We start from the raw sequence: 21,393 nt of genomic DNA on the forward strand, positions 1-21,393 counted from the left end.
GAGGTGTGAGACATTAAAAAAGAAAGTGACTATTATTGTCCTCTTTGTGTAAAGGGTAAATAAAAAGGTAAAAGGCATATGAGAAGACAAGAAAATGAATTTAACTATACAAAACAGAAGGCCCTGCTGATTTGTCTGACTTTTGAAAGGCACTGAACTTTGACTTTGCATTTTTTGTTCAGCATTCAATCTCAGTCTGTGTTAAATTCTGTGAAATTGACACTAATTTGCGGTAAATAAACTGAGAAACTCTGCACTATTTTTTATCCTTGAGACAGATTTTACAATGTGTCGTTTTGTGATATTCCTGTAATATATTTATTTTATTTTATTTTATTTATAAGTTTGTAGAGACGGACTGTCTTTGGCCAGGTCATGTGACCTGGAAAATGCCTGAACAACGTTTCACTTTACAGCAGTCACGTGACCACAGGCTCGGATAAGTTAGCCTCTGTTCACAGCCAAAAGAGCACAATATGGTAGTTTCGTACTGGGTTAATGGTGCACCAATCACCACAATAGTTCAGTTAAACGTGGATTCTTTAGTAAGGGAAGTCGGCAAGTCAGATCCGTAATTTCGGGATAAGGATTGGCTCTTAGGGCTGGATCGGTTGAGCTCGAGTGCGAAGCGGAGCTGGGCTCGCGCCGCAGCTGGAGGAGCAGCAGTTGCCGCCTTCCTCTCCCCGCCGCCGGAGACCCGGCCCTTTCTGCCCTTTAAGTCCTGCCTACATAACAATGGTTTTCCATCAGAAAGGCAAACAACAGAGAATATTTTGTTACTCACCTCTAACCCTTCAATTTGCACTTAAAATGACATCAACATCTAAATGTTGATGTCATTTGAACAGTACAGTCATTTGAAGTATTTTTTTTTTTCATAAATATTTTTAAATAAAATTATTCTACCTGGTCTGTTCTTTTTATATCATATTATATCTTCTTGGTTGCGATGCTTCCAGTGGTATATATTATGGTGGAGTTTTTATCCAATCATATTTCAGCTAGCTTGCCAGGTTCAATGAAATCTGCCTCAGGCCTTCAGAATCAACAGAGCGGACTCCTGCGCACTGTAAGTGAACGGACACAATCAACCAGCCAATCAGCTCTTGAGTCTGCGACGCCGAGGCCACCTCGAAGGTCTTACGCTGAAGTTGACATCTACGCAACTACCCCTTTGATTGGATAAGCACTTCCGGGTTCTCACGAGTGCAGCCTCTGATGAGCGCTCATTCTCAGCATTGAAGCGTCTTATAACTTCCACCAGAAACACGAGTGGACAGACGCAGCTTTCAGCATTAGCCTCCATGTCCATAGAAAAGGACTTACTCATGAACCTGAAGCGCACACATCAACTGTACAACACAGCCATTGAGCTCTTCTTGAGAAAAAAAAGAAGGATGGATTTTATTTTGAAATAAACAGACGATGTGAAGGAGATCCATGTTGGTGAGTGCAAGCATTTTCTTTATATTTTTAATTTGTTTTTGCCATTTTATTTTGTTAGTAATCAATCAATTTATAGAAAATGTATAAATAAAACACACACATTTGAAATAAAGGGATGTCTGCTGTTACGACCTCAAACTACTATACACTGGTGACTGTTTCAGACAAAAACAAGCATGTCCGTGAGATGCATTAAACTCTAGAGATTAGCAACAGGTGACAAGTTTAAATCTGCACAAACCTTTCTGAGCAGAATATGGAGAGTTTTCACGGCGCGTCATCAAACCGGAAGTCGCCATATTGGAGGTACTCAGCAGGTAAACAAAGCAGATCACAATGGCGAACAAAAGGAATTGGTGAATTATTGCCGTGTTTTCAGCTGTACCAATCGGTCAGACAGTGAATAACATTTGGAGTTTTATTGACAAAAGTTCAAACAAATCAGGGAGAACAATGTCAGCAAAGCTAAACCAGGAACTACGAGCAAAAATCTGGACAACATCCAAATTTGTTAGGCCCATTTCTTGTCAGGTAAGTGAATTGTTGATAGCATTGGCTCTTAACTAAATTTCTAGTGTGATGATAAGAATACAATTAATATCAAACTACTGCCATAGTAGCAACACAGTTCTTAAAATGTAGAGCTAAAATGTGCTGCATTTCTCATTGAATTCCAGCTAAAAGGTCTGACCTTTACCAAAAGGATGACCCAGATTGGGTAAGGTTAAAACCAGGTAGTTGACGATATCAGGATAAGCAATAGATGGAAGATTCTCCGGGTTGTCATTGATGATACTCCTATGGATCAGCACCACCAATAAATCACAACTTTTCCAAATATTGTGCCCTTTGCATCTATAACGCATTTTGAGGAGCTTTTCTGTGGTCTCTGACATTTATCCATTGCAGTGTTTTACCTCTGAGTGCCTCCAATATGGCCGCGCATTCATGTTCATGTTCAATGTAAGTTTTTTATTCCTTTTTATAAACAAAAAAATGTTAAATTTCTATAAATATGGTCACTTATCAGTGGAACAAATTAAGCTTCATAGACATAAACTAATAATCTGTGTTTCAGATCTGATAGACAGATTGATTGACTTTGGATTTTATTAAATATTGTTTTATTTTTTGTCTGATTTTTAAATTGTGATTTTTGCATATGTTTGAAATCTTGTCATTATTTGTATGTATGTGATCGTGTGTGTGGTTTAAGTTCTTTGTAACTAAAGTTTTGCACTAAAATTATTACCATAATTTCATACTGTATATAAAAAAATAAAGCTTTTGTGGACTGTACGGTGTTAAAATATATTTAGCCTTCAGGTGGGCAAACTATCATCGAAGCTGTGGGCGACTTGGTGAGAGGAGGAGTCTGTGTGACTCTGTGTGGTCACGTTCAGGTAGCCCATCTCTGCTGATCGACACAAAGGCCCCAAAGAACAGCTGCCAGAGGAGGAGGTCCCACCTGTGAGTGTGTCATCACCGTTGCGATCACCGTCCAATGATGAGCGCTGAGTGAGCTGCATCCCACTGGACAAACACACACACACACACACACACACACAGATGAGCATCTGCTATCTCACACAGAAAAGCATTCACCCAGAGCTGGAGCAGACGTACCTTAAAGTCTGCTCAGGAGGTGGAGTGAAGAACAGCTGCTGGTTTAAACTTTTTTTCACTTCCTGAGGAAACACGACAAGCACATGTTGAGTTTTCGTTTATTCAAATGAGGTTTCACTTGACTTCCGTGTAATACTTCATGCGAGAACTATTACGTGGAACTTCATTCAGACAAAGTTCCTGAAAAACCTTGTCCGAATAAACAAAACCCCAACTTAACGTATTGTTAGAAAAGAAGAGAAAATGAACGTCACTGGAACTACGACAAGCACGTTTGTAACATAAATAAGACCACTCATTAATATTATATCACTGAAGGTGGTTCGGGTTTGAATTTTAAGTTACCATTCTATCCTTTGTCTCTGTCAGCCATTCTGATTTAAGATATAGAAAGTCATTCGACCGGATTGACAAATGCTCACTTTCAAAGCACTACTTCTGAAACTAACTAATTTACATAGCAGTGTAACTCATCTCATTGGCTGCTATGAAATTTCTGTCAATGAAACCCTGCCTTATGGTGGCTCAAAAAAACTTTTTAAAAAAAAAAAAGAAATCGCCCTGCCTGGGTGAAATAATGTTCCTTTTGGGATAAAAACATTTTTTACCCTATGAATACTTGAGTGGAATTACACTGGCCTCAGTTGCTCGTCTCTTTCAGACAACTGTGAAAAGGGTGGGAAATTTGTTAAATTTTCACCTGATGTTATGAACCAGTACAGACAGTGGGATAGATGCACCAGCAAACAGTTATTTGGGTTAAAGCCACGTCATATTTCATAATTTTTGTGTAAAAACTACAGCTGTTAAAGAACACAATGGTAGTGATAAAACTGAATAAAAGTTGTAAAATATGTTCCACATGTTTGAATTCCACCTATTTCTTACATTTTTCATGGTTGAAATGTTATTTCAAATGAAATAAATGAACGTTGTCCACATGCATATACTGTACATATTTAATGAAAAATCGTCAGATTTGAAGGGTTGAGCAATAAATCATGTCTCCAAATGAGGTCAACCGCAAATTTGCCGTGACCCCCTAAAGGAATATTATTTCACAGAGATAAAGGTGTTTTCCTTTAAAAAGTGTTTGTTTTTTTGCTACCCTACTGCTTCATCTAAACTCAGATCACAAATTAGAAAGCAGATAATCCTCATAGAAAGGCCAGACAGGATCAAATGTCGTTCTCATTGAAAGGACATTTTGTCATACACGGGTTAGAGATGACACCAGGGTTGGGGTCAGTTACATTTTTCAATCACAATTCCGTCTTCATTTTTCTATGTTCAATTACAACTAAATTATTATTATGGTGACCAGCATTTTTTCCATTTACAATTAAAATTACAATGATTATTTTCCCCCTGTAAGTTAATTACAATTATGTTCTCAATTACTAAAGTTCAAATTCAATTCATCACAATTACTGAGCCTTTAATAAATAACCCCATAAAACGTAACCTTGTCTTAGCTTTCTGTTAGCATCTCTTATGACAACAGGTCTGCTTTGACCCATGTCTTAAATCAGCTGAAAAATATACTAAAATATATTATCTATCTATCATTCAAATTGTTTGTTATCTTTTGGTTACCTTGTTAGGCTTCCTAATCCATAAAAATATTGGTATTAATGTCTTTGGTGAGGGCACCTTAGCCTTTTATCTGTCAGTATACCCCTCAATTTTTATCTATAAAAAAAAAGATAAAATGATACTCAAGAGAATTGAAATGTAATGGAAAAACTTAATGTGAAACAGATTTTAACTGTTAACTAAATATGTGAGCCATAGAACTCTAACACGGTTCCCCAATTTTGCGTTTTAATTAAATTGCAGATTTTATATAATTTCCCTGCCAATTACTATTACACAGTGAATTACCTGAACTCAATTACAATTAAATTATGATTACAACAGCAACAGATATTTTCAATTACAGTTCCAAGTCAAATGATGCCATAATTGTAATTGATAATGAATTACAATTATGGATTTCACACTTGCAGTTTCTGCACCAGGAATCTATTTTAGCTACTGTTTTGTGAATACAATCAGTTTGTGTTGAGAAGATGACTGGTGAGTGTTTTCCCGCAGCAGTCGTACTTCTGCAAAGGGAAGCAACTGGACCTTCTTTAGGCAACGCTGCAGCACTGCGAGCTGATTGGATTGGTGAGACACCTGGTTTCCCAGTTTCATGTTCTCCTCCTCCAAAAACTGCAGCCTATGGATTAACAACAATGCTCGGTAAGGTGAAACTACACCGTATCCTGACAAAGTTTCTCTTCAGCACCTGTGTTTGGACAGCAGGGATGACAGTTGCGTGGCTTTCTTGTTGTGCTCCTCCTCGTCCAGCTTTAGTAGCAGCCTGCTTCTCTCAAAAAGGAGCTTCTCGTTTTCCTCATTCATGTTCTGCATGAGCTCTTTCTTCTGGAAACACCAAAATTACCACACAAAAGAGTCAAGCTTTGAACACACACCTGCACCTGTCTGTCACTGATTAAAGGATCACCGCTTTGCAAATACAGAATTAACTAGAACTGCAAGCAGTTATGAAAGGGGGCCAAGCCTTCCCACACGACTCGGCCCCCAGGTTTTGCGGAGCCCATGGAAGTTCGTCACGAAGGATGACGAGCTTGGGGCGAGCGTCAGGACACAGGCCAACGTGCCATTTGCTGTGAACAGGTGGATATGAAGTTTTGGGAGATGTGATTTAAAATGTGAAAGTTACAGGCCAAAATGCGTTTGCACCCATTATAGCGCCACTTACCGGCGCACATTTTGGTAAGGGTGATCTGTGTGCTCTTATATATGTACCCTGTAAATTTCACAGCCCTCAACATAATAATTCAGCTGAAATAAATGTTTGTTTATTTATATGTTATGATGTAATAAGCCACGCCCACTTTGGTAAAAAAAATCGCCTCAGGAGGGACCCAAGATCATACCCACCAAATTTGGTAAAAAATTGGTCTTGCCATTTAAGAGATATAAATATTCCATATTTGTAGCGCCCCCTAGTGGCCTACATTATTCAAATTTGGCGCGTACCCTCACAGTCACATGCCAACTAAGGATCTCAGATTTGGTGTTGTTAGCATTTATTTTGACCGAGATATGCGCCAGTTTGCGTTTTTATAGCTAGCTAGAAAACTTTACTCGTTAAAAATTAACGCATATTTTATCCGAACAAAATTATATTGATAACTTTAGATCAAGTCCAAATGAAGACTCTGCGTGCCAAGTTTCACGCTGATTGGACAAAATCCGAAGGAGGAGTTCGAAAAAGTAGATTTTCCAGTTTTTGCAATTTTGCTCCAACAAAAGTTTAGGCGGAAATGGGCGTGGCCTAGCCCAGGCGATTCAGTGCTATTCAAGGAATCTGTGGCTATGAAAACGGTGTGGGAGTTATAGGCCATAGCGCCACCTGCTGGTGGACATATGTGAGTTTTTGTGTCCAAGGTACACAGGGTCTGGACCCACCCCCAAAAGGGCATCGCCCTACCGCCACACCTGAAAGTTCCTGAATGTGTTAGAGAAAAAAACGTTGGTTTTACCTTCAACAATGAGTGAGAGCAGAGGGATAGCTCCCTCTCTAGGTGTTTAATCTTCTTGTTATAGCAGTCAGTCATGTCTGCAAACTTCTGTTTGGCTCGGCACAGCTTCACTCTGTGTCTTTCTCTCATCTCAAAGTATTTACTGTGAAGAGATGAACAGACACACAATAAATCAGCTAAAAATAGCCAGTGTAAAGCTAATTGATTGAAATCAAATCATTGAAAAATCTCACAGTTACATCTCAAAATAGGCCTATTTGCCAATAAGGCAGTGCTTCTCAAAGTGTGTGGCGTGACCCCCTGATAAGGGGGGGGGGGTGTATGGTTAAATGTTTGTAGTATAAGAGAAAAATTAAAATAAAAATGCCTTTCTTCATTGATAATAGAGATCATTAACGCTAAACACACAAATAAAGTAATAATGAGAATCCTAAAAATGTAGCGGAAATTTAAAGAACATTAAATTATTAGACTGCATTAGATATGGAGTGCAAAAACAATGTTTGGTTATTTCCTTAATTTTTTTACTGCTTTACTTTTACATTTGTTTTAATGCAGGTGATTCGTTTATTTAGTTTTTGATTTATTACAAAATATGTTACTTGTTCTGTTAGTTCAATACATTTGAAAATGTGTTATTTGTCAGGTTTATTTGGGAGGTAATGGGCACAGGTGGGGCTTGAAAGTTCACCTTTGTTCAAAGTGGGAAATACCCTAAAAAAAGTTAGCTTTATTTGTCAGATTTCATTGACAAATAAAGCTGTGTATCAATGGAAATGTACATTATGTTCTCTGATAATGTTACCTAGTGGAAACATATAGAATGTAAAGACTATAGGTCCTAAAACTGAACCATGTGGAACTCCATGATTAACTCTGGCATGTGCTGAGGAGAGATTATTGACATGAACAAAGTAGTTACAAGTTATTTAAACACTAATCACAGTTTTGCAATAACTACTGTCAGTTTTTTTTAATGAGCAATAAGTGTTTTGCATTTTACCTTTGTTCTTTGTTGAGACATCGTAAGGTTTCACAGATCTCTTTCTTAAGAGTGGATACAGCTTCCTTGTAACCAGCGCCCTCCTGCAGCCCAAACACAAGAAAACCATTAGAGGAAAAACCCAGCAGCTTCACTAAATAGATACAGCTTCTCCAAAACATCACCTCTTCTTTATCATCATGTCTGCTTTTAATTTGGACATCAATAGTGAGCCTTTCTGCAGCCCAGGGTTCTCTGACCTGATGTAATAGATTACCTGCTCCTCTAGAGAGTTTCCTTTGTGCAGCTCCGTCATTACGGCATCTTCTAAATGAGAGGGAGTGTCTTCACAAGGCTCTGTGCACAAACTCCAAACACACGCGCACGCATGAATCTTAGCATATGTTTACCATGTGGTTTCTTATTAACAGAGTGCTATATTAAGGATAAACCTACATATGGTTCTGGAAGCTGCTGTCTTTGATGCACATGTTAGCACTAAGGTTAGTTATCGTTCCAGGATGAGAATCATCCCACAGCTGTTGGAGAGAATGCATCTGAACAGAAAAATAAAACACAGCCACACTCTCTCATATAAACATGCAAACAAGTTTTTTCCTCAATACTATAGTGAATGAAACTGTCACAAGTTCTCTATTTAACAATATTCTGACTGTACCAGCTGTAGTGCATTGGTAGAATGTCACATATACTGTACATCTGGTTTTGGACCAGTTGATACATCGCTAACATATTAGTGGTTTTTAAATGTACGTCAAACAACAATCAAGTATTATACAAACATAAAAACAGCCTTATTTTGAAAATCAGCACAGCTCCTCTAAACTAAAATAACATCAGGATATGTACAAGAAGTGGCTTTGCTGGGTCTGTTAATAAGACAATGACCAAAAGTTTCAAAAACACGTCATTTTATGGTAGTGCAGTTTTCGTTTACAAAGAAAACTTTCAACTTAAGTTTCAGCTGACTCTTTCACTACAGCAGATTAGTAGTGGATTCAAAGGTACATGTGAGCTTGTAGTTACACACTCTTGATCAGCAGAACTCACTTTAGCTAATTCATCTTCTCGCTGGGCCTGAGCCTGTGTGACGAGGAGCTGCTGTCCATGCTCCTGCAGGAAGGATTTGAGCCGCTCCACCTGCTCTTGCAGAGACAGTAACACACACATCAGTATCCTTTGTAACAACTAGCAGGCGTCTTTCAAATTAAAATCATTGTGGAAATATATGGCGATTAACAAAAAAAAAAAATCTGCATTATTTCTGTAACTATCACTTGGATGAATATGACAGGACATGTTACAATGAATGTCTCATAAAATCTTAAATTACTCTCATTTTAGAGCTAAACCCACAATGCATTGCAAGTTTTAATAAGATAAGGCTGATTACTAATTTTCCACTCTTAAATATTATCTTCCTTGATACAAGTCAACATAAGATAAGAGCCCATTATGCATGCTCCTAACTGACTGAATGTATCTTCTCTTCCACATTCTGAACTTCTACCTTTTTATACTTAATAATGTATTAAACAGACGTACCCGAGTCTTCTCTGTGGTCTGGACTCCAACCTGGACAGTGGGAATCTGCTGCTCCTGCAGAGCAGACTGTAACTCCTTGACCTTCTCCTGCAGGGACGCCACCTGATGCACACAAAGGTAAGAAGTACAGTAGCTACTGGATGGCTGAGCTAATTCAAATCACTGAATTAACTAAAATGCCAAGAAAACATTTGTAAAACAATTTAAAATGAAATCTACAAAAATAAAAAGGACTGGTTCAGAGAGCCTGGTACAATATAACAAATATCAAAAACAAAGGACTATGAATAATAACAGCTCTTAAATGTATCAATGAACAGTATCAGTGAGTAAAAACAATGTTATTTGATTCTTTCACAGTGATTTCCAAAGTAGCTGCAGTATTCTTCTTCTTTGACATATTTTCTACGTTCTGTCTCGTCTACATTTCCACCTTTTCCTGCAGGGAGGTTTTCTCAGCATCCAGGCAGCGCACACGGCTTCTTAACGCTCGTATCTCCAGGTCAAGATGATCATTCGCCCCCTTCACCTTTCGCAGCTCAACCATTTCTTGAAAAAAAATTAAAAAAAAATCAAGACTGTTTACTAATCCAAGAAGAACCTATCCCTTAATTTACTTTCCAGATAATGAGGCATTTTTTTTGTTATTATTGTTTTCAAACATTTTTTTACCAGATAGGTTAGATGTTTACCAATGTAATGAAGACGTACTCCTGATCCTTAACTATAATATGAAATAATTTGCAGTGAACATATATTTAACTGAGATAGACATTTATCAATCCCGCTACACTGCACACACTGTGTGCAGTGTAGCGGGATTGTGTGTGAGTGATCCTAGAGATTGTCTCTGATTGGAGGTGGTAGGTTTGATTGCTCAATGATGCTGATAAGAAGGTATAGCAAACAATCATAGATTAAAAAGAGAAAAAAAATAAGTAAAGTCTCACCATACGTCTTCAGTTTTTCCACTTGGTGTCTGAGTTGCTCAACCTCCTGCTGTGCTGATTGAAGCTCAGGCTCTAAGAAAAATTATAACCACACAAGTTTTTTCTATCAGTTAAAACTTTGCCATCGAATTGTGTTCAGTGTTGATCTTGCTTGTAGTTGTTTAAAACCTCATTCTCTCAGGAAAATGACTGATGCTGCTACACATCCCTACGACGTCATTATCCTGTGTGTGTCTTCCACCTATTTTGTATTTTCCATGCATCTACTTTTCTCTTTATTATTTATTTATTCATTATTTATAGCAGTGGTTCCCTTTGCATTTTTGTCAAATCATGTGTACCCCTACTTCACATTATAAGGACCCCCTCAATAATATAATATGCTGTGTATCAGCGGGCTCTCCAGAAAAACGCAACTTTCATGTGATTACTTCAATAGTAAGTAAATACTGTCTCCTTTGTTAAATAAAGCTAATTAATGTCTCCTCGTGTCAGAAGTGTGCTTAAATGGCCTATACAGCATACATTATTACTGTTTCAATAAATTAAAGGAGAATAGTATTTTATTGAGCAGCACTACTGTTAGTTTGTGGTAAATTTGTCTTTTAAAAAAAAAAAAGCCTTAAAAGGAACTTGGAATGTTTTCCTGACTTTTCCAAAGCAATTTTAATTGACCATGTGCATTAATAATGCAGTAGACATAACATGTATTTATATATGTCCCACAGTCTTACAATTTGCACTATTAGTATTTAGTTGTGTTCTTACTGTCTGCTCTTATATTGCGTTGCTGCAAATTTGAATTTCCCCTCTGGGGATCAATAATGGTGTATTCTATTCTATTCTATTCTATGTTTTCCTCATTTTAAATTAATTGATTCATGTTTCTGAGTATCCTGCAATCTACTCCTGTACCCCTTGATGGGAAGCACGGATTTATAGTATTCTGCTGGCCCTGAGGCACAAATTTTGTTTTACATGTTCTGACATGGAAAATGATCATAAAAACCTTGAATCAGATGAGGTATGAGCTGTGACAGTTAGTACAGACAGACTACTGTCTAATTATGACATGTGTCATTTTGAGAATGACAGTCTCCTAAAACCAGCTGATTATCTCTCACCATATGTTCGTTGGGTCATATGGGCTGACTCCAGCTCATCAGTCAAATGCCGGATCTCATTGTGAGCCATTGCCAGCCGGCGGGAGCCCTCCTCCAGGTCCCGCTCCAGGCGGGAGCACTGCTTCTCCAAACTTGACTGATCAGCTGCATGTCTGACCTGTGTCTACAGAGAGTATAAGCACTACACAGATGAGCAGATGCATATTTTACACATGACATGTAAGGAAAGAAGCAGAAAAACCAGCCAGAAGTTCATGCATGAAAAGAAGGGACGTGTAGATTCTTGTATTTCTGTCATGTAAAGTTTTGAGCATGTGTTGACAGAACATTGGAACAAAAACAGATGCTGCAGGTCATTAAGATTCAGACTGAAAAACAGTTTACACTATAAAAAAAAAAAAAATGTGCAAAAAGACCTTAACATCAACTTACTAAGGTTAAACTAATCTCTGTCAAATTACTTTCAGTCATTTAGTAGTAACTCACAAACACAAAGAAGTGCTCATACATACAGGGATAAAGGTATGCTTGCTCTGTGAAGCTTTATGAAGTCCAAACAGTCTTCTCCAGGAGCTTTGTGCATGACGTAGCACCACCTTGTGACCTGTCTGTGAAATAACATTTGATGAAGAGTCACAAAAAAAAAAAAAACTTCATTAGGAGACAAGACTTGATTGAAGAAATGGGAGTGTGTGTACATGTTGTCAGTATAGTTTGAGAGTAGGAGTTTATTAAAGAGCATTTGATGTTTAATTATCCCACAAGTTATGCGATGATAAAAAGTATGTCTTAGTTCCCACTGCACATCTAAATGATAAAGTTTATACCTACCGAAGAGTAAAACATGCATATCGTAAAAAGACAGCTCTATAAAGTAGGATTAACCTTTGAAAACATATGCAGACAAATAGGAGAAAAAAGCAAAATGATAAAAAAGTCATGAGATTGAATTGAAAGGAAACCACACCGCACCAGCTATTTGCAGACAGAGTGAAAATGACAGAGAAGACATGAATGGAAATATTATTAATAAATCACCGACTAACATTTTTAATAGCAAATTGTTGAAAGAAATTTAGCTGAAGATTCTGCAGAGAATGATGTCTGTCGGTGTCTTACATACTTCAGTGGTTAATGGTGGAAGTGCAAACTAGGCCTCATTAATGATGAAGCAGCTGGTTTTCCCAGACCGTAACTTGTGGCCCACTTCAGATCAAATTAGTCCATGTTTGGCCCCTGAACTTAACCTGCTCACACACATAAAACTGCTCAGAAAACAAGGTTATAACTCTGTTTTCTGCTCTGACCTGGCGCCCACTAGTGTTCAACATCAGTGCTTCAGTGACCTGCAGGTGGGAGGAGCTTTCATCAAGCTTTGGTTTGGTGGGATTCTCACTGGTTTCCAGTAGGGATGCCCTCTCCACCAGCAGATAGGCTACCTGCTCACTGGGGCTACTGTGCATTAGCTCAGTCAGGCCCTGCTGGTGCAGCATTTTGGCCACCTCACTTATCTGAGCATCTGTTACCATGGAGACATGAGGAAAAAAAGAAACGCTGTTAATAAATCAGAATTAATAAATCAGAAATTATTTACAAAAGATAAAATAATCTAATAATTAAACTTTTTGCTTTGTATGAAATATATTAATCTAAAGTGTGAAAAAAATAATCCTTACAACTACATTAATACATTTAAACAATAGAGACATGCTTCCATTTTAAGTTTAGATTACAGATCATATCTGGCATTTTTTTTTAAATCAGATGTAAAAAAACGAGATAATGTCTGATAATTTAGGCCACATACAAAAACATACTAATTTATACTGGTATGTTGGGGTTTGTTTGTGTTCTGTAAGTCATTGTTTTGTGTAGTTTTAGTTGTTGTTTTATGTTTTGTTTTGTTTTTAACTCTCGTGTCTTTGTGTTCCCAGGTCTTCCTGCTCGTGTCTCCTCCTCCCAGTGATGTCATTGGTTTGGGTTGGTAGTGATTAGCTGCCTCATGGTTTGCACCCAGGTGTGACCCATTCCCAATCAAGCCTCCCTCACTATTTATCAGAGTCTGGATACAGAATGATTGCTCGTAACCCTCCTCATGTGCTGTGGTGTTTTTGTCCCCTGCTCCCAAGTTTTTGTTAGTTAATAACAAACATGGACTGGTTTTATAAACACACAATGCCTGCCCGCTACCACCATCTTAATCTGCACTTGGGTCCTCCACCACCCCCCACCCTTCCTGACAGGTACGTCCTAAAACTACAGCTGTCTGTAAATTAAGTAGAATAACAATTTAAATAATTGTCCCACGCACCTTGGTCTAAAAAAATTGGATGAATCCATTTAGATGCGGCCAAGTGAGTGAGTGAGTGGGGTATGTGTTTTTCGTGTGTCCTTATTTTTCTTCCAGTATCTCAGGAACTACACCACATAGGCAACTGAAGATTTGCATAGTAATAAAGCTCCACATACTCCCTTAGAATATAAAAAAAACATTTGATATACATCCTATCTGGTGAACGTGCCAGCATATGCCTCAGCGCCCTGTAATTTCATCAGCTTTGAGCTATGTATATAAACTGTTCAAATCACTAATAGTCACATGTATGCATCAGTTCTTGGGTGACCATCTCTTGAAATCTGGGAAAAAAATGCTTTTCTATATTTCATTGGCAGTGGCGATCAAAATGTAACACGTATAAATATACCGGCATTCTATCTGTACGCAACACCCCTCATTGGCCAGTTTAGGTCACGTGATAGGTGCACCAAGTGACCCAAACTGGCCAATGAGACGCTATGCACTTGTACTTCAGTTTGTATTAATACGTTAACTACAGTACAGACTAACTAACCCAAACCGTAACCCTAGTGTCATCTTTTGTACGGATAAAATGCCGGTATATGGATATGTATTATGAACTAGGAGAAACTTCCTATTTCATTGGCCCCTAACTGCGTGTGGGAATGTAAGAAAAATCTAACTTTAAGATATGTGTTTTTTTTTTTTATATTAATTGTTAAATTGTACAAACATGTTAAATGTTGGTGACTAGTAAAATAGGAACGTGATTCTGTGAAATGTGAAATAAAGCTTTGCATGTTGAAACCTTACCATTTCCTACCTACTTAACATTGTACTGGGTCACATTGTTGCCTCACTTATTGCCAAATGGTTCTAGCATCAATCCCATGTGGCCACTGTCTGTGCAAAGTTTTGTTATGTTTTTCAAAACCTGCTGTGCTGGTCATTAAGATCTATCAAACCAGTATAAATACAAGCACATCATTAGAAGTGACCTGAAAACTACCCGATCTTTATACACTGTGGAGGGATGTTGAGGATGTAGATGTGCAAACAACAGAAATAAAACAAGTGTGCACATTTCTTTAACTGTAATGCCCTGTCAAAACTACTCTGGCTACTTCTCTAATTTGTTCTATAGATGACTTACTAACCTTGAAGAGATATGAGGCGCTTAAGCTGATTTTTGAGCTGATCGTTTTCATCCTGTATCTCTTGAGCCAAAACATCTTTGTGCTGAGTGAAGATCCGGATCTGCTCCAGCGACTTACGAACCTTTTTACCAGAAACGCAGACACACACATCTGTTTTTTTTTTGTTTTTTTTGCTTTCATCCTGAATCATTCAAATGACATCTCTGAATTTGTGTAGTTGCTGATTAGTTGAGCAGTGGACCCCATTGGGATCCAAGAAGATATGCTATTGCAGGGGTGCCCAAGGTAAGGCCACAAGCTCGCTCACATACCCAAACACTCATTTGTGTGGTCACAATGTTAAAACGTCTATTTGGTAAATGAGTTCAACTACCTCTGCCATTTCTCCACAGTGCTGTGATCTCTGCGTTTCCAGGTTATTTGTCACTTTGATCAGATGATCCTTTGTGTGCTGGAGAGCGCGCCATAGTGCACACAGCTGAGCTTCTTTAGAGCCAGTGACACAGCCCTCCTCAGTCAACCACGCTGCTATCAGCCTCAGCTCCTGTTAGGGATGAAACGAGTCACCTTAGAGAAGACACTTGAAGAATAAGTTGTATGTAAAGCTACATACGCAATAGTTTTCTGCATTTAACCCATCCCTGAGGAGCAGTGTAGCACCCGGGGGCTCAACATCTCACAGTGGGATTCTAACCAGTGACCCACGAATACAAGCCTGCTTCCTTAACCACTGGGCCACCGCTGTAAGTAAACTTCTCATACTTGTTGAAGCCATACTTTGCTTATTCATATTAGTTTATCCATCCATAAATCTAATTACTGATAGGATATGGGCTTAGAAAAAGAAATAAATACGAGAGGGGAAAAAAGCTTTGTATTACCAACGCCTTTGGAGAAATGGTTGCAATAATTTACTTTGAAGAAGTATTTTCAGATAGTGAGCAGACAATAAAACTCAAATGTATTTCTATACCAGAGGATTTCATGCACAAGGCAACTCAACACAGGGCAAACCAGGGGACATACAATAAATGAGTATTTAATACAGTAAAACAAAACTAAATTCTAAAATAATCCAAATTATCATAAGGGAATGTTATAAAACACCAAATGTACAAAATAAAAAAAAAGGGGGAAAAATGCAACAAAGTAATGAAATAGTTTAAAAGGATCTTAAAGGTTTACAATGAAAGGAAAAATTAAAGACCAAACAATACTCATAAATATATTAGATTATTTCAACCAATTACATACAGTATCTAAACCTTATGACACACTAACAACTTATAAAATCAGAACATTAGGAACTTGTTAAGTGTAGAAAGAAAATAAACTCTTTTAACAAATGAGACAGTCAAGCACTAAAACAAAAATGCGCCACATTAAAGAAGAGTTGGATAATAAACAGTATTTAGAAAAGGTTGAGCTTGTACAAAGAAGTGATAAAGTATGTAGATGAGGAGTTCTGGTGCTGAGCTCTGAAACACGCTCAACAAAGTGTTAAATCTCTGCTTTTCACCCGCCCGTCTATAAACTGCTGTGAACAAACGTTACATGGCGTGTGAATTTACCTCAATTTGATCCATTAGTAGCCACGTAGACGGAAAAAACACCGCTAATCACCTTTTAACACCCATTGTAGAAGTCTCCCCCAAACAAGAGAACCGTCAACATTAAGGACTAGCTTTTTATCATAGTACGTAACGGACAGCTGTGGAATGCGTTCACTGTGCTGCAGACAAAAGACCAAACACACAGACAACGACAGCTAAAATACACCACAGGCTTAAGATGAAGGTCTTTTAAGTAAAAAAATAAAAGTATTTGACTCTGATAAGCTGTGAAGAGACGCTTCTTTAATGTACAAACCTACTTACCAGCAGAATTGTATGTTTTCCCAGGGTCTGTGAATGTCTCATGGTGTAGCTCTAGGCTGCTGTAAAACCTCCAAACCTCTTTTCGTCTCAAATATATGGAAGCCCATTCCGCCAGTTAAAAAAAAAAAAAAAAAAAAAACTCGGGAAAGTCATTATTATGAAATACTGAGTCATAATTAGATTTTTTATATTTTACTTTTTGCTTTTCAGTCGTATGCATCTTTTATTCAGCATAATCCTAGAGGCGCTACTGCAAATGATGCTGACAACATTCTGTGTGACAAGAGTTTATATACGTAATGTATACTGTATATATGAAAATGCAGGTAAATAGTAAACAATAGGTATACATTAAAGAATAGTCAAGTTTAAACTTGGGGTTTTTGTTGTAAAAGTCTGTCATACTGAAAGTTGCCTCCTGGTAAATGTGGAGCCACTTTGTAGGCCTATCACCACCAAGGAGGTCACTGGTGTTTATACATTTTTCTATTCGCAGGATTACGTCAGAAGCACCGTACAGATTCTAACAAAATGTGAACCGAAGATTGACTTTACGCCACGTAAGATTTTATTAATATTTGGAGTGGATCTGCATTAATGTACTGATTTCTGATCAGTTTGAATAATCCAGAAATCCCCATCTCTCGTCATTAGAGAAATTAAAAAAAAAAAAATTGTTCGTAATGGACTGAACGTAAACGAAAATTTGACTTGGTTATGCTGGGTGGTGGTTGCTCAGTTACCCCAGTGAGTTGCATCTTGATAGGATCTGGATTGTGCATTTCGTTGCGATTTCTTTCAAGAAAAAAATGGGGGTGCCTATACATTACTTACTGTATCATTATGGGGATAGAAATTTCTTATAAGCCTTTACAGTGTGAGTAATCATGGTACAGCATCATTGATCCAGATAACAAATATCTGGCAAAGAGGATGTGTTGAGTTCTGTATATGTTGAGCTAGACATTTTGTCAGGTCACCAGATCAATACTTGCCAAGCTGGAGAAAAACCAGGCAACCCTTTCAATCGTTTACGTATAGATGATTAGTGAATTAATCTTCACTGCATCACCAAAGTGGATTTTTTTTTTTTTTTTTTTTTTTTTTTTTAAGTTGTTTAACCTGAACTTGATACATGAATGTGCATACAATAGTATTTAGTCCTTTGATTTAGGGACTTGTTAGTGAGTTTACCAGCAAGTCATGTGAATGTGAGGGAATGAGTTTAAAACGAGGTATATTTAATTTTTGCATCTGAAATTGCTTGTATGAATTGATTAATCAGCTAAGTCATGTGATGTTATGTAATACATTTTGCCACCCCTTTTGCAGATTTAGATCTTGCCCTGTGAGAAACTCTCAATCTGCCATATGTTTTCTATTTTCTTTCAGTAAGTTGTTTTGTTCTAAAAAAAAAAAAAAGAAAAATGCAGTGAATGGTATTTTAAAATATTCCTTGAAGGAAAGCAGAATTGTGTGCAGCACTGGATGAGGATTGTCTACTTTTATCAGTACAAACGACTTCAAACACATACTGTTATGAGGTTACATCTCTAAACTAAAAATGGTTTATTTTCTTCCCCTTAGCAAACACGGCTTTGTTGTGTTTTGTCCTTGATCTCAACTGGTTTAATGTAAGCTTTGAAGAATACGTGCAGACGCCTGTGCATCCCAAGGGAGGCAGTTCTTGGTGGTGACTTGGTCTGACCACAGATGTGAAGGGAGGGCAGGGGAAAGTTGGAAGGAAATGTGTTTCGCAAGAACTCCTCCTTTTTCTAACTCTACATTCTTCCTCTGCACTCACTGAGATTTGGAGCTAAAACTGTCCGTTGTGAAAGAAACGAGAGAAAAAAGAAGCCATTGTTGGTTTTGTGGAAGATTACTGAAGTGACGAGCTGTAACGTACGTCCTGAACAAAAAAGTTCAAGCCTGACTTTTTTTTTGGGTAAGTCCCGTGAGATGAATGTGATGAAATGAACTAGATGCATGACACACCCAGTTATGGTCAACCTAATGAGAAAGACAGAAGTTTTATTTACTTATCTGCACATATCATTAACTGAGGTCACCGTGTATGTCTGTTCCAGATACGTGAGGTGCTTTATGTAAAACAGAAGCTGCCCAATGCAATCAAACGCATGCCTGCAGAAATGCCTCACAATTTAATAGCAGCAGGGTCATTTATCTAGTAAATATGCACAATGCAGGACCGCACTACACAATTGTGTATAAAAAAAAATGTTAAAACCTTAATGGAAAGTTATCTACATTACATATGAGCACAGAAACCTAACCATCTTTAAAATACAATGCCATCACGCCCATGGTTTTGAAATGCTATACTGCACATGAGTCATTAAAACCCTTTTTTTTTCTTTTTTTTTTTGTCATTTTGGTCACTGATAGTTGGCATCAGTTTCACTTCTCTCAATGTTTTTCCACTGTAGCCTTACTTTAGTGCATAAACCATCACACAGAATGGTTGAAAAGACGTGTATTGTGTATTTCTATAATCTATCTCACAGATCAGCAAGAAAATCACTAACATTGACGGGTAACGATGTTTTAAGCCTATGGTCACTCATCGTGGCACCTGTTGGGTGGGATACTTTAGGCAGCAAGTGAACATCCTGTACTTGAGAGGAAAGAGAAATGCGTGGGGATTGGACAGTTTGGAGCTGAATTTTCTAAGACAAAAATCTTATCTTTTGTTGCAAATTTGGAAAAAGTGTTGTGTGAAAATACAGAAGTAAGTGTCAGAATGGACCATGACTGATTGTAAATGCGACTTAAATCGTAGCCACAGATTGTCAGTGATGTGGTAAATGCATTCAGTTTTCTTCTTCAGCCACACAGAGGAGCTACTGTTACTGGTTTTCAATGTGTATCCGGTTAAAATGTCACATTGGAAAGGGGAATCTCTTAAACATGTGTGCAACACGGTTTGGTCTCCGTGATAACAGTTGTTAAATTATGCTAATCTTGTACTTTGTTATGATGTCAACATTTCAGGATAACAAAGTAACAGCTATTTATGCCACCATGGCTTGTCTTCTCGTGTCTCTAACTGTGCTGCACCTGGGAACCTTGGCCATGCTCCTCATTGCCACCCTGGAGAAGGTGAGAATAATGCATGCCAAAATTTTGACTCATTAAAACCAGACTGAAGACTTAGACGAGTGTCTTTGAGGAGCTTATTGCTATCAAAGTTTTTGGATTGACTCCTTTTACTCTCGTCCAGTCCTGGTGGATCTGGAAGGACTCGCAAATCACTGACCTCTGGTACAACTGTTTCCACGACAACTCCTCTGAAACGTGGCTTTGTGCTGCAACCAGTGACAGCGGTACATACTGTTTGACATTTAGAAGCTCGTTTGATCAGTTTTTGTTAAATTTCACATTAACTGCTAGTGTTTCTGACCCTCCACTTTCAGACTGGCTGCAGTCTGTCCAGGCTCTGATGATCCTTTCTGTGGTCTTCTCCTCCATCTCCTTCTTGATTTTTCTGGGCCAGCTCTTCACCATAACCAAAGGAAGCCTGTTCTACTTCACAGGCCTCTGCCAGGGATTTGCAGGTTGATTTTTAAGTGGAATCTATCCAAAAGTGTGATGTTTGAAAATAGTTTTGACAACTTGAACTGTGATAATCTTAATCATCAAATTCTTCCCTTAACAATGCTTGTCATAGTCTTTAACAACAATCTTTTTTCTTTTTTTTTTTCCCCCCAAGTGATTAAAAAATTACACTGTAAGATAAACAAATCTAATTGTTCAAAAATGAATATGCTGGTCAACCAATAAACTAAAAAAAACTTGTAGTGAAGTTTAAAGCTGCTGGAGGCAAAAAAAACTTTTTTTTTATCAGATATACATAGTGTTGGCCTCATAAATTAATAGATGTAAAAGGTTAAAATTGCTATTTATAAAGTTTGTTTTGATCTCCACTGTAAACACTGTTTATTGACATTGTTCAAGAAGTTCAGTGCATTGCATTGTGGGATGTGGAGTCCTGTAGGCGAATGTTTACATCATTCTTACTAGAAATAAAGTTTTGTTGACTTTTCAGTCCAAACCCAATAATCAAAACTTTCGTTTCATTTCTTGCAGGTCTCACAGACTTTGCTGCGTGCCTCATTTTCACCTTTCACAGAAAAGAGATCTTGAATGACACCAGAGACCTGAGCAGGGGACGTTTTGGTTACTGTTTCATCTTGGCCTGGCTGTGCGTCCCTCTCCTGCTCGTGAGCGGAGTCCTGTACGTCCACTTGCGCAAGAAGCAATGAATAGAAGCATTCTAGGTATCCGTGGTGAACTTACTTTACCCCACAGTCAATGCACTAAAACACAATATGTTGCTATTTACTTAAATTTCTTCTGTTTTCTTTCTGGTTCAGCACCCACTCATCATGCTGGAATCCCAGTCTGAGGAAAAGTGTCTGGAATGAAGCCAAACCTCCTAAACACTGTATTTCAGACACAACTTATGTCATCTCTGACTTTTACTTTAAATTCATTTATGACTTGGTGTAGTTTTTGTAATCACTGCACTGCATTCGACTTTGTACAACAATAAGCATGTGTGTAATTAAAGCTTTGTTATGATTGAATAAGGAAAGGTGAAGTCTGAGCTTTATGAGCGTTCTAATGTTTACAGGGTAAAATCTGTGTAAGCCTTTATTTCTTTTATACAAAGATGTGTGTGTTTTACGTGGAGCAGGTGCAACCGCACACACATAGCATGTGGTTGTGAAAGGAACACTCTGCCTTTGTCATATCATCAGTCAATAAAGTGCGACATTCATTGTTCAC

At 37.9% G+C, this 21,393-nt stretch overlaps 2 protein-coding genes across 10 annotated transcripts; one reads left to right on the forward strand and one right to left on the reverse strand.

The window, feature by feature from the left end:
• Positions 1 to 1,922: 1,922 nt before the first annotated feature.
• On the reverse strand, positions 1,923 to 16,406 carry LOC114463367 (coiled-coil domain-containing protein 30). 9 transcript variants are annotated; one of them, XM_028446889.1, is made up of 18 exons: positions 16,279 to 16,406; positions 15,081 to 15,251; positions 14,708 to 14,828; positions 12,598 to 12,770; positions 11,764 to 11,859; positions 11,252 to 11,414; positions 10,128 to 10,199; positions 9,611 to 9,726; positions 9,178 to 9,279; positions 8,683 to 8,778; positions 8,068 to 8,168; positions 7,889 to 7,979; positions 7,633 to 7,715; positions 6,630 to 6,771; positions 5,366 to 5,502; positions 5,179 to 5,296; positions 3,073 to 3,134; positions 1,923 to 2,979 (listed from the first exon to the last, which is right to left on the reverse strand). In XM_028446889.1, the coding sequence occupies exons 1-18, from the start codon at positions 16,291 to 16,293 to the stop codon at positions 2,769 to 2,771; spliced, it is 2,070 nt and encodes a 689-aa protein (XP_028302690.1). In that variant the 5' UTR covers positions 16,294 to 16,406; the 3' UTR covers positions 1,923 to 2,768. The 9 variants fall into 9 exon arrangements, 6 of the variants coding, with proteins under 6 accessions (XP_028302690.1, XP_028302687.1, XP_028302685.1 ...); XM_028446886.1 differs by having other exon boundaries at positions 8,068 to 8,150; positions 8,683 to 8,772; positions 12,559 to 12,770; XM_028446884.1 differs by having other exon boundaries at positions 8,683 to 8,772; positions 12,559 to 12,770.
• A 1,968-nt stretch (positions 16,407 to 18,374) lies between these two features.
• Positions 18,375 to 21,191, forward strand: emp3a (epithelial membrane protein 3a (MAM blood group)). Its single transcript, XM_028447385.1, has 6 exons — positions 18,375 to 18,529; positions 19,597 to 19,704; positions 19,826 to 19,928; positions 20,019 to 20,159; positions 20,692 to 20,882; positions 20,979 to 21,191. Exons 2-5 carry the CDS (start codon positions 19,627 to 19,629, stop codon positions 20,865 to 20,867), a joined length of 498 nt encoding a protein of 165 aa, XP_028303186.1. The 5' UTR covers positions 18,375 to 18,529; positions 19,597 to 19,626; the 3' UTR covers positions 20,868 to 20,882; positions 20,979 to 21,191.
• Positions 21,192 to 21,393: the final 202 nt, after the last annotated feature.

Source organism: Gouania willdenowi, chromosome 5 (assembly GCF_900634775.1).
Source record: "Gouania willdenowi chromosome 5, fGouWil2.1, whole genome shotgun sequence".
Taxonomy (NCBI): Eukaryota; Metazoa; Chordata; class Actinopteri; order Blenniiformes; family Gobiesocidae; genus Gouania; species Gouania willdenowi.

Coding starts and splice junctions, on each gene's coding strand:
- LOC114463367 (XM_028446883.1), bottom strand. Junction 14,829..15,080: donor ACTGTGGAGAAATGGCAGAG/GTAGTTGAACTC, acceptor TCTGGTAAAAAG/GTTCGTAAGTCGCTGGAGCA. Junction 11,415..11,763: donor GCAAGCATACCTTTATCCCT/GTATGTATGAGC, acceptor TACTCTCTGTAG/ACACAGGTCAGACATGCAGC.
- emp3a (XM_028447385.1), top strand. CDS start 19,627: ATGGCTTGTCTTCTCGTGTCTCTAACTGTGCTGCACCTGGGAACCTTG. Junction 19,705..19,825: donor TCATTGCCACCCTGGAGAAG/GTGAGAATAATG, acceptor ACTCTCGTCCAG/TCCTGGTGGATCTGGAAGGA. Junction 19,929..20,018: donor TGCTGCAACCAGTGACAGCG/GTACATACTGTT, acceptor CTCCACTTTCAG/ACTGGCTGCAGTCTGTCCAG.